A 12640-nucleotide genomic window follows, 5' to 3' on the forward strand; every position below is an offset into this window, starting at 1 on the left:
AAAAACAGCAAAAACTGATATAGCCTGCCTTCCATTGCCTATGCACTTGAATGGCAAATGGGAAGCGTGCTTCATTTACCAGTTGAGTGAGAGAAATAGTAGCTCTTTTTAATCATGGCCATCAACCTTTAATAATGTGATTTGCATTTAGAGTTGTTGTGCATTGATTGGGCTTGTAAAAGCGCATGTTTAACTCCAGCAGGAAAGGAAGAGCTGATTGACGCGCTGTATGTAGCAGCAGTTCTTGCACTGACAGATTTTCTGCTCATAAGATGCATAACAAATATACACACTGCAATTGAATTCCACAACATTATGCAAATGGACCTATAGACCGATAAACACAACCAGTCAAATGTATTTCCATCGACTGGTATTTCCATCAATGATTAGGCTGAAAAGCATTATTTTCAATCTCTCTATGGTTCTGGATTTGAGTAGTGTTATTGGAATCTGACAGTGTTAGTAAATATTTTGATTCCTTTGTATGAAGAGGATGGAGGTAGCTTACTTGTTGCTCTTGTTTGTATGGGTTACTGTTATAAAATGTTCTGACTCGCACACTGTCCTTATATGGCAATGAAGTGTGTGTTCACTGAAGGATGGATTATAGTCACAGTGCCTTCCAAGTATTCACACCCCTTGACTTTTTCCACATTTTGTTTTACAGCCTGCATTTTAAAATGGATTCAATTTATATTATTGTCACTGGCCTACACACAATACTGCATGGAGATCAATTGACACCCTTTAACATGGCACTTTGAGATTTATTTTAAACTGCAAAACTCTTACGCACCACTGCACTTTGTATACCAGGGTTGGCTGGCCTTCTCTAGTCACTCGTAGGCTCAGGCACTGGTATACTTTTATTTACAAAGCCATTTTGGGTTTACTACCTTTTTATTGGTGCAGTTTTATTGTTCAGAAATGTGGTGGGTACTCTCTTCGTTCGCTGGACTTTATCCTGCTAACTGTTCCAAATGTCCGAACTGAATTTGGTAAAAGGGCTTTTATGTACTCTGCGCTATCGTCTTGGAACGCCTTACAAAATACTTTTAAACTGGAAGAACTTGTTTCAATTGGTATTTTTAAAATCACTGATGAATGATCTTGAGACTGATTCCCTGACCTGTCAATGTTTTAATTTGCTGTTTTTGATTTTGTTTTACTCTTGTGAATTCTATGGTTTTTACTAGATGACTTGTAGTTTTTCATGTTTGTCTGTAATTTTTGTAATGACTTGGTGCTGCCTATCTTGGCCAGGACGCTCTTGAAAAATACACTTTAAATCTCAATGAGCCTTTCCTGGTTAAATAAAGGTTTAATAAAAAATAATAATATCAGTGGAATTGTTTTTAATTTTTACTTGTGTCAAGTATTCAACCCCTTTTATGGCAAGCTTAAATAAGTTCAGGAGTACATTTACTTAACAAGTCACAGTAAATTGCATGCATTTTTAAAAATGATAACCTCATCTCTGTATCCCACATGTTCAATTATCTGTCAGGTCCCTCTGTCGAGCAGTGAATTTCAAACATGGATTCAACCACAAAGACAAAGGAGATTTTCCAAGGCCTCGCAAAGGACGACACCTATTGGTAGATGGGTACAAATAAATAAAAAACGCATTGAATATCTGTTTCACCATGGTAAAGTTATTAATTACACTTTGAATGGTGTATCAGTACAGCGTCACTACAAAGATACATGCGTCCTTCCTAACTCTCTTGCCGGAGAGGAAGGAAACCGCTCAGGGAATTCACTGAGGCCAATGATGACTTTAAAACAGTTAATGGCTGTGATAGAACTGAGGGATCAACATTTTAGTTACTCCACAATACTGACCTAATTGACAGAGTGAAAAGAAGGAAGCCTGTACAGAATAATATTCCAAAACAGACTATTTTTACACCTTTTTTGCAGAATAATATTCCAAATTCCAAAACACGCACCTAAAAGCACCTACTAAAGTAATACTGCAATAAAGGTGGCAAAGTAATGAACTTTTCGTCCTGACTACAAAGTGTTATGTTTGGGGCAAATACAATGCTACACATTACGGTGTACCACTCTCCATATTTTCAAGCATAGTGGTGGCTGCATCATGTTATGGATATGCTTGTAATCATTAAGGACTGGGTAGTTTTACAGGATAAAAAAAGAAACTGAATAGAGCTAAGCACAGGCAAAATCCTTGAGGAAAACCTGGTTAAGTTTGCTTTCCATTAGACACTGGGAGATTAATTCACCTTTCAGCAGGACAATAACCTAAAACAATGCCAAATCTACACTGGAGTTGTTTACCAAGACAGTGAATGTTCCTGAGTAGCAGAGTTTTTTTAAATTTTATTTATTTGTTTTTTTTTTTTACCCCCTTTTTCTCCCCAATTTCGTGGTATCCAATTATTAGTAGTTACTATCTTGTCTCATCGCTACAACTCCCATACGGGCTCCGGAGAGATGAAGGTCAAGAGCCAATGCGTCCTCCGAAACACAACCCAACCAAGCCGCACTGCTTAACACAGCGCGCATCCAACCCGGAAGCCAGCCGCGCCAATGTGTCGGAGGAAACACTGTACGCGTGATGAGACAAGGATATCCCTACCGGCCTAACCCGGACGACACTAGGCCAATTGTGCATCACCCCATGGAGGAGTTACAGTTTAAATCTACTTGAAAAGATATGGAAAGACGTGAAAATGGTTGTCTAGCAATGAACAACAACCAATTTGACAGAGCTTGAATGTTTTGGAGAGTAGTGGGCAAATGTTGCACAATCCAGGTGTGGAAAGCTCTTTGAGACTTGCCCAGAAAGACTCCGCTGTAATCACTGCAAAGGGGGGGGGGGGAATAATTCTCATCAATATACTGTATATTAGTTTCATTTGTCATATTTTATATTTGTACAAATATTAGCATGTTTCTCACTTTGACTGAGTATTTTGGGTAGACCGTTGACAAAAAAAACACGAGTTTAAATACATTTTTAACACAAAATGTGTAAAGTCAAGGTGTGAATACATTCTGAAGTCACTGTACGTTCAAATGATTAGGAAATTAACTATAAAGTAGGGACGGGCATTTTTTTATTTCACTATTCTAATAATATTTCGCATATCTGGAGAGTCAAAACACAGTGCATTCGGAAAAGTATTCAGACCCCTTCAGTTATTCCACCTTTTGTTACATTACAGCCTTATTCTAAAATGGATTCACTTTTTTTTTTTTACCTCAATCTCCACATAATACCCCATAATGACAAAGCAAAAAGTTGTTTATTTTTATGTTTTAAATATTTGCAAATGTTTAACACTTAAAAAAAATATTTTTACACATTTACATAAGTATTCAGACCCTTTACTCAGTACTTTGTTGAAGCACCTTTGGCAGCAATTACAGCCTCTAGTCTTCTTGGGTATGACGCTACAAGCTTGGCACACCTGTATTTGGGGAGTTTCTCCTATTCTTCTCTGCAGATCCCCTCAAGCTCTGTTTGGTTGGGGGTGGAGCTTCGCTGCACAGCTATTTTCAGGTCTCTCCAGAAATGTTAGATCGGGTTCAAGACCGGGCTCTGGCTGGACCACCCAAGGACATTCAGAGACTTGTCCCAAACTCACTCCTGCATTGTTTGGCTCTGTGCTTAGGGTAGTTGTCAGGTTGGAAGGTCAACCTCCACCCCAGCCTGAGCGCTCTTGACCAGGTTCTCAGCAAGGATCTCTGTACTTTGCTCCATTCATCTTTCCCTCTATCCTGACTAGTCTCCCAGTCCCTGCTGCTGAAAAACTTCCCCACAGAATGCTGCTGCCACCACCATGCTTCACCGTAGGGATGGTGTCAGGTTTTCTGCAGACGTGACGCTTGGCATTCAGGCCAAAGAGTTCAATCTTGGTTTCATCAGACCAGAGAATCTGGTTTCTCATGGTCCGATAGTCGTTTAGGTGCCTTTGGGCAAACTCCATCGGGCTGTCATGTGACTTTTGCTGAGGAGTTGCTTCCGTCTGGCCACTCTACCATAAAGGCCTGATTGGTGGAGTGCTGCAGAACAATGGTTGTTCTTCTGGAAGGTTCTCCCATCTCCACAGAGGAACTCTGGAGCTCTGTCAGAGTGACCGTTGGGTTCTTGGTCACCTCCCTGATCAAGGCTCTTCTCCCCCGATTGCTCAGTTTGGAAGAGTCTTGGTGCTTCCAAACGTCTTCCATTTAAGAATGGAGGCTACTGTATTCTTGGGGACCTTCAATGCCAAAGACGTTTTTGGTAACCTTCCCCAGATCTGTACCTCGACACAATCATTTCTCGGAGCTCTACGGACAATTCCTTTTGAACTTGTGGCTTGGTTTCTGCTCTGACATGCGCTGTCAAGTATGGGACCTTATATAGACAGGTGTGTGTGCCTTTCCAAATCATGTCCAATCAATTGAATTTACCACAAGGTGGATTCCAATTAAGTTGTAGAAACATCTCCAGGATGATCAATGGCAACAGGATGCACCTGAGCTCAATTTCGAGTCTCATAGCAAAGGGTCTGAATACCTATGTAAATAAGGGATTTCAGTTTTTTTTACTTGTAATAAATTTGCTTAAAAACCTGTTCTCTTTGTCATTATGTGATATTGTGTAGATGGATGAGGAAAAATATATTTAATCCAAAAAAAGTCAAGGGGTCTGAACACTTTCCTATTGCACTGTTATATATATATATATATATATATATATATATATAAAAAATTATAATTTTTTTAAATTGCGCTTCACCAATCAGAATGATGCAGAGGGCAGTACATAAATAAAAAAAAGACAACAGCGAACGGGCTGCTTTTCAAGTAGTTTTTGGCTAACAGTGAAAGAAGTCTGTTCGCCATAATATAACTGATTTTAACGGATTCTGTTTACAAAAATGTTTTCTGGTGACTGTTCACATTGATCTGTGTTAGCTCCCCCGTTAGGTGCGCCTGTAATTGCTATTTGAAGAGCGGAAAATAGCATACCAATGTCATGGCAGGGTAGTCTAGTGGTTAGAGCATTGGACTAGTAACCGAAAGGTTGCAAGTTCAAATCCCTGAGCTGACAAAGGTACAAATGTGTCGTTCTGCCCCTGAACAGGCAGTTAACCCACTGTTCCTAGGCCGTCATTGAAAATAAGAATATGTTCTTAACTGACTTGCCTAGTAAAATAAAGGTAAAATGTAAATGGCTGACTGAAGGGCGCGATACACAGTCATAAATACTGCATTCAGTAATTACTACACTACCGTGATGAGGAAAACGTCCTGGAAGACTGGTAGTGAATGGAACAAAACAAAAATACCCTGGCTTTCAGATACTGATTTGAGTTGATCTGATACAGGCTTAGTTTCCACAGTATAAGCATGGCATAAAAACAGACCTGCAGCACCATCATGAATGGCTTGTTTCATTAATTACACAAATGTTTATGAACAGTGATCAACGAGTTGAAAAACTGAGTGCTTGTTTAAATTCCTTTGTCTAATTCAGGACAATTTGAATGTCTCATTTAACCTGGGGCCATATGTTGGTTAATTAACATAGTTGGTGTGTGCATGCATGTGTGTGTGTGACTGCATGCTTTTGGGCGAGTAAGAGGGAATGCCTTTTGATGTGAAAGGAATGTGTTGCCCTCTACAGGGCCCAGAACAGAGAGGAGACGGACAGTAAAACTCTTGATCAGAGCTCTGTTCTCTGGACAATTTGTCTGTTTAGCCTACTCTTCCTGCTTGTTGTGGTTAGGAGACGATGCATAAAAAATACCTTGTTTTTGGTTGGCACAATACCCACGTTGAAACAATGAACACTGAATACATGCAGTGATGTTTTTATAGTCCTCATAGATGACAAACGCTTGACACATGCAGTCTGTCTCACACAATCTTTCTTTTGTACACAAACACACAGTAACACAGCCAGTCATGTAGACCCTCCAGTACTGTAGGCCCCCCACTGTGGCTGTTTTCACGCTCCCCTCCCCCTAATCCTATTAAATCAAAACCATGAAGAGTGGCTCTCTGTTGGGCTGTGTCGGTCTCTTGTGGGGACTGGGGATGCTAGTAGGGGCCACCATGTCTCTCCCAACTTTGATAACCCTGTATGATGCTGGATACTGCCATCCTGTTAGTCAAGCTCTTATTCAACATGAGCACTCTCTGTCATCTGATAGTCCATAACTAATGTTTTTATTTATTCCTTATGTTTTTAGTTGCTATCCATGTCTTTTATAGTCTCTGATAAACCCGACCGTAGGCAACACAGTGACTATAGGGCCTGGTTTCAATGACACTCTTTAGGCATAGAGGATCTATGTCACTGCCTACAGTTGAAGTCTGAAGATTACATACACCTTAGCTAAATACATTTAAACTGTTTTTCACAATTCCTGACATTTAGTCCAAGTAAAAATTCCCTGTCTTAGGTCAGTTAGGATCCCCACTTTATTTTAAGAATGTGAAAAGTCAGAATAATAGTAGTGAATTTATTTCAGCTTTTTATTTCTTTCATCACATTCCCAGTGGGTCAGAAGTTTACATTAGAGGTCGACCGATTTTTATGATTTTTCAACACTGATACCGATTTTATTGGAGGACCAAAAAATGCCAATACCGAGTCACTGTTGCCTATAGTCTGGTTTTCGAGACTGTTTTTGACCTGCATGAGTGCAAGTATTTGTTGTATTGTAATGGTACGGTAACGTGTGTTTGTTTCAGTATCAAGTGGGCCAGTTGTACTCTGTAGCAGTGGCCAGTAAGAATGAGACAGGTGGAGGAGAGGGCATTGAGGTCCTCAAGAATGAACCCTATGAGAAGGATGGCGAGAAAGGACAGTACACACACAAAATCTACCATCTGAAGAGGTAAGAGACACTCACACACACAGTATGTTCCAAGTGCACCATCACTATCTTGCCACCAAGTGGCAGTGTAGTCATCCCTGTCTTACTGTAGGTTTATAGTACCTGAGAGGCCTTAAAGACCATGACATGAAGATATCCCACTGTAGAACCTGTATGACTGGAGTTAGTGATTATGTGTGTATTCATCTATGCTCCTCCTCTCTTCTTGGCTTTCACAGTAAAGTCCCTGCGTTTGTCAAGATGATTGCTCCTGAGGGCTCTCTGGTCTTCCATGAAAAGGCCTGGAACGCTTACCCTTACTGCCGAACCAGTGAGTCCTCTCCTCCTCTCTCCTCTCCTGCCCTGGCCCTTCCCTCCACCCCTCCCCTGTCCTGCCTGCACTCTGACCCACAGCCTTATGTATTTAGACATTTTAATTTGACTCATTGTTGGTATTGTTTGCATGAGTTTAGGGCTGTCCCTGACAGAAAAACATCTTGGTCCACTGAAAATCATATGTTCTTTCAACCAATTGATTGGTCAACATTTTTAAATGTGTATTTTTATATATCTCACACACACACAGTGGGGCAAAAAAGTATTTAGTCAGCCACCAATTGTGCAAGTTCTCCCACTTAAAAAGATGAGAAAGGCCTGTAATTTTCATCATAGGTACACTTCAACTATGACAGACAAAATGAGGGAAAGAAATCCAGAAAATCACATCGTAGGATTTTTAATGAATTTATTTGCAAATTATGGTGGAAAATAAGTATTTGGTCAATAACAAAAGTTTCTCAATACTTTGTTATATACCCTTTGTTGGCAATGACAGAGGTCAAATGTTTTCTGTAAGTCTTCACAAGGTTTTCACACACTGTTGCTGGTATTTTGGCCCATTCCTCCATGCAGGTCTCCTCTAGAGCAGTGATATTTTGGGGCTGTTGCTGGGCAACACGGACTTTGAACTCCCTCCAAAGATTTTCTATGGGGTTGAGATCTGGAGACTGGCTAGGCCGCTCCAGGACCTTGAAATGCTTCTTACGAAGTCACTCCTTCATTGACCGGGCAGTGTGTTTGGGATCATTGTCATGCTGAAAGACCCAGCCACGTTTCATCTTCAATGCCCTTGCTGATAGAAGGAGGTTTTCACTCAAAATCTCACGATACATGGCCCCATTCATTCTTTCCTTTACACGGATCAGTCGTCCTGGTCCCTTTGCAGAAAAACAGCCCCAAAGCATGACGTTTCCACCCCCATGCTTCACAGTAGGTATGGTGTTCTTTGGATGCAACTCAGCATTCTTTGTCCTCCAAACACGACGAGTTGAGTTTTTACCAAAAAGTTATATTTTGGTTTCATCTGACATTCTCCCAATCTTCTTCTGGATCATCCAAATGCTCTCTAGCAAACTTCAGACGGGCCTGGACATGTACTGGCTTAAGCAGGGGGACACGTCTGGCACTGCAGGATTTGAGTCCCTGGCGGCGTAGTGTGTTACTGATTGTAGGCTTTGTTACTTTGCTCCCAGCTCTCTGCAGGCCATTCACTAGGTCCCCCCGTGTGGTTCTGGGATTTTTGCTCACTGTTCTTGTGATCATTTTGACCCCACGGGGTGAGATCTTGCGTGGAGCCCCAGACCGAGGGAGATTATCAGTGGTCTTGTATGTCTTCCATTTCCTAATAATTGCTCCCACAGTTGATTTCTTCAAACCAAGCTGCTTACCTATTGCAGATTCAGTCTTCCCAGCCTGGTGCAGGTCTACAATTTTGTTTCTGGTGTCCTTTGACAGCTTTTTGGTCTTGGCAATAGTGGAGTTTGGAGTGTGACTGTTTGAGGTTGTGGACAGGTGGCTTTTATACTGATAAGTTTAAACAGGTGCCATTAATACAGGTAACAGGTGGAGGACAGAGGAGCCTCTTAAAGAAGTTACAGGTCTGTGAAAGCCAGACATCTTGCTTGTTTGTAGGTGACCAAATACTTATTTTCCACCATAATTTACAAATGAATTCATTTAAAAATCCTACAATGTGATTTTCTTGATTTTATTTTCTTCTTATTTTGTCTGTCATAGTTGAAGTGTACCTATGTTGAAAATTACAGGCCTCATCTTTTTAAGTGGGAGAACTTTCACAATTCGTGGCTGACTAAATACTTTTTTTGCCCCACTGTGTGTGTGTGTGTGTGTGTGTGTGTGTGTGTGTGTGTGTGTGTTGTGTATATATTAATATTTTTTCTCTCTTATGTGTTTTAATAAAATCAACTGCTGTATATAATTGTCTGATGCTGTTTAAAGAAGATGGCACAAATTACTCAAGAGGGATCAAGATAACCAGAAGGGGGAAAAACCTTAAACTGACCCTCCTCCTGCCGCTCCTACACTCTTTCGCAGATTCTGCTGTTACTCTCCTGAAGTTGCTGGTACAGGCTACACAAGGAGTCGGCAACCTTTCTCATATGGAATGCCAATTTATCTTACAATTTCTACCTATCTGCATGCCAGTTATATGCACATTTTCATTCATCAATTTACTTTATAACGCCTTCGTATCTAAATCATTCATATGGTTAATCAAAATTCTATCCAAATGAAAATGATACAAACCTAAAAAGTAACTTATATTGCCAGCTATGTAAAAATGGCCTACATAAAGCCAACAAATAAAAACATTGCAGCCGCAGGTATCAACTGTCCACTTGGGTCCAGCCCAAGCTCCCATTAGCAAACTTGTATAAAATATTCTGGGCCCTCAGTATCCTGCGCCAGTGAGCTCAGGAGAGACACAGCTGTAGGCTATTTTGTGCAAGGGATAAGAGTTCATCAGATAGACCTCGATCAGACCATGATATTTTTCCCTTTCACGCTGAGTGGTTATTGAAAGGGAGAGAGCTGGAAAGATTTTTCAAATGCATTGAGGAACTATTGTCATTCTCAATGGATGTAAAAATAGACTGTTTGCTTGCTGTTTGAGGTGAAAACATTACTTTGAGATGGTCCACAGCTCATTAGTGATGGTGCGTTAAGCCAATCAGAAATACTATCAGATCCCCCAAATGGGCACATATGTCTACATTTGCCCGCAGGCCAGGCAGTCTATAGGCCTACTTCTATGCATAATCAGGTGCGTGTCCTTACTCAACATTGACAGTAGTGCTCCAAAGAAAAGACTATGACTAATTTGACAACACTCGGAAATGGAGTGATTTAAAACCGAAAGTTGTTTCTCACAAGTGTAGCATAGGTTGTGGGTTCTGCAAACCAACGTGTCCACTCTGACAACGAGAACAGTAAAAGACTGGAATAATAATACACTGCTCAAAAAAATAAAGGGAACACTAAAGTAACACATCCTAGATCTGAATGAAATTCTTATTAAATACTTTTTTCTTTACATAGTTGAATGTGCTGACAACAAAATCACACAAATTATCAATGGAAATCAAATTTATCAACCCATGGAGGTCTGGATTTGGAGTCACACTCAAAATTAAAGTGGAAAACCACACTACAGGCTGATCCAACTTTGATATAATGTCCTTAAAACAAGTCAAAATGGGGCTCAGTAGTGTGTGTGTGTGTGTGTGTGTGTGTGTGTGGCCTCCATGTGCCTATATGACCTCCCTACAACGCCTGGGCATGCTCCTGATGAGGTGGCGGATGGTCTCCTGAGGGATCTGTCCCAGACCTGGACTAAAGCATCCGCCAACTCCTGGACAGTCTGTGATGCAACGTGGTGTTGGTGGATGGAGCGAGACATGATGTCCTAGATGTGCTCAATTGGATTCAGGTCTGGGGAACATGCGGGCCACTCCATAGCATCAATGCCTTCCTCTTGCAGGAACTGCTGACACACTCCAGCCACATGAGGTCTAGCATTGTCTTGCATTAGTAGGAACCCAGGGCCAACCGCACCAGCATATGGTCTCACAAGGGGTCTGAGGATCTCATCTCGGTACCTAATGGCAGTCAGGCTACCTCATGGAGGGCTGTGCTGCCCCCCCAAAGAAATGCCACCCCACCCCACACCATGAATGACCCACCGCCAAACCGGTCATGCTGGAGGATGTTGCAGGCAGCAGAACGTTCTCCACGGCGTCTCCAGACTCTGTCACATGTGCTCAGTGTGAACCTGCTTTCATCTGTGAAGAGCACAGGGCGCCAGTGGCGAATTTGCCAATCTTGGTGTTCTCTGGCAAATGCCAAACGTCCTGCACGGTGTTGGGCTGTAAGCACAACCCCCACCTGTGGATGTCGGGCCCTCATACCACCCTCATGGAGTCTGTTTCTGACCGTTTGAGCAGACACATGCACATTTGTGGCCTGCTGGAGGTCATTTTGCAGGGCTCTGGCGGTGCTCCTCCTTGCACAAAGGTGGAGGTTAGCAGTCCTGCTGCTGGGTTGTTGCCCTCCTACGGCCTCCTCCACGTCTCCTGATGTACTGGCCTGTCTCCTGGTAGCGCCACCATGCTCTGGACACTACGCTGACAGACACAGCAAACCTTCTTGCCACAGCTCGCATTGATGTTCCATCCTGGATGAGCTGCACTACCTGAGCCACTTGTGTGGGTTGTAGACTCCATCTCATGCTACCACTAGAGTGAAAGCACCGCCAGCATTCAAAAGTGACCAAAACATCAGCCAGGAAGCATAGGAACTGAGAAGTGGTCTGTGGTCACCACCTGCAGAACCACTCCTTTATTGGGGGTGTCTTGCTAATTGCCTATAATTTCCACCTGTTGTCTATTCCATTTGCACAACAGCATGTGAAATTTATTGTCAATCAGTGTTGCTTCTTAAGTGGACAGTTTGATTTCACAGAAGTGTGATTGACTTGGAGTTGCATTGTGTTGTTTAAGTGTTCCCTTTATTTTTTGAGCAGTGTATATTGAATGCATTAACAGAAATTACTAAACCAACATTGTAAATTTGAAATGATAGGAATTAATAGTAAATGTGGCTACTACTGGTGATGTATGTAATGGGGATTTTTATAGACACTTAACAATCAAGGCAAACATTTCACACAATGAAGTTATGAAACAATGAATGTGCACAAATTGGTGGGAGAGAGCGCGTTCTGGAGAGAGATGTGCATTTTAGCCACACTCCCCTTCTTCTTGGACTGTGCCATCCACACGGCCTCCACAATGGTTTAGTCTCAGCCTCCGCAAGGGATTAGTTCACTGAGATGGGCGGGAATCAGACAGGTGCCATAAAAAAAATAACATGTATTTGCTACTCCTTGACAACAAAAAAGCCAATCGACCAGTCAACTATTTGGGTTCAGCCCTACATGAGTTGCATGATTCGTTCGTTTTTTTCCTGTTTTGGATTCATATCTAACAATTTAATCTCTCTTTGGTGTCTTCTCATGCTTCGCCTGGGACCAGTTGTAACGGTAAGTAGCTTCAAATGACCCTCCCTCTGTTAGTTTCTACCTCACTGGTTGTATGGTAGTTTGTGCGTGCCTGTGGGTGGGTGGATAGTTCGTCTGTGTGAATGTGCGTCAGTGTTTGTGAATATAACTTACTGCTTCAATTATGAGAAATGTAGCAGTTAAGCCAATGAATGTACATATTTATTGGGTAGGAGGTCCCACTTGTGGACATTACTAGCAATGTAAATCTACTAGGTACTTCAGAGGGTTTTATTGCCTTGAGCTTTAATGATTTCCCACCACCTTCCTCCAGAATGAGTATATGAAAGATGACTTCATCATTAAGATTGAGACATGGCACAAACCTGACCTTGGCACATTAGAAAACGTGAGTACCTTTGTCATTCAAAATGAG

At 41.7% G+C, this 12640-nt stretch overlaps 1 protein-coding gene across 2 annotated transcripts in view; it reads left to right on the forward strand.

Annotated features, from left to right (window-relative positions):
• Positions 1-12640, forward strand: part of LOC112262894 (phosphatidylinositol transfer protein beta isoform) — a 42579-nt gene that overhangs the window by 14547 nt on the left and 15392 nt on the right. For both annotated transcript variants that reach the window (XM_024438727.1, XM_024438726.1), the window contains exons 3-6: positions 6721-6866; positions 7085-7176; positions 12239-12246; positions 12539-12613. In XM_024438727.1, the coding sequence (XP_024294495.1) occupies positions 6721-6866; positions 7085-7176; positions 12239-12246; positions 12539-12613 (321 nt within the window). The remainder of the gene's footprint in view (positions 1-6720; positions 6867-7084; positions 7177-12238; positions 12247-12538; positions 12614-12640) is intronic.

The sequence above is a fragment of the Oncorhynchus tshawytscha genome, linkage group LG12 (genome assembly GCF_018296145.1).
Source record: "Oncorhynchus tshawytscha isolate Ot180627B linkage group LG12, Otsh_v2.0, whole genome shotgun sequence".
NCBI lineage: Eukaryota > Metazoa > Chordata > Actinopteri > Salmoniformes > Salmonidae > Oncorhynchus > Oncorhynchus tshawytscha.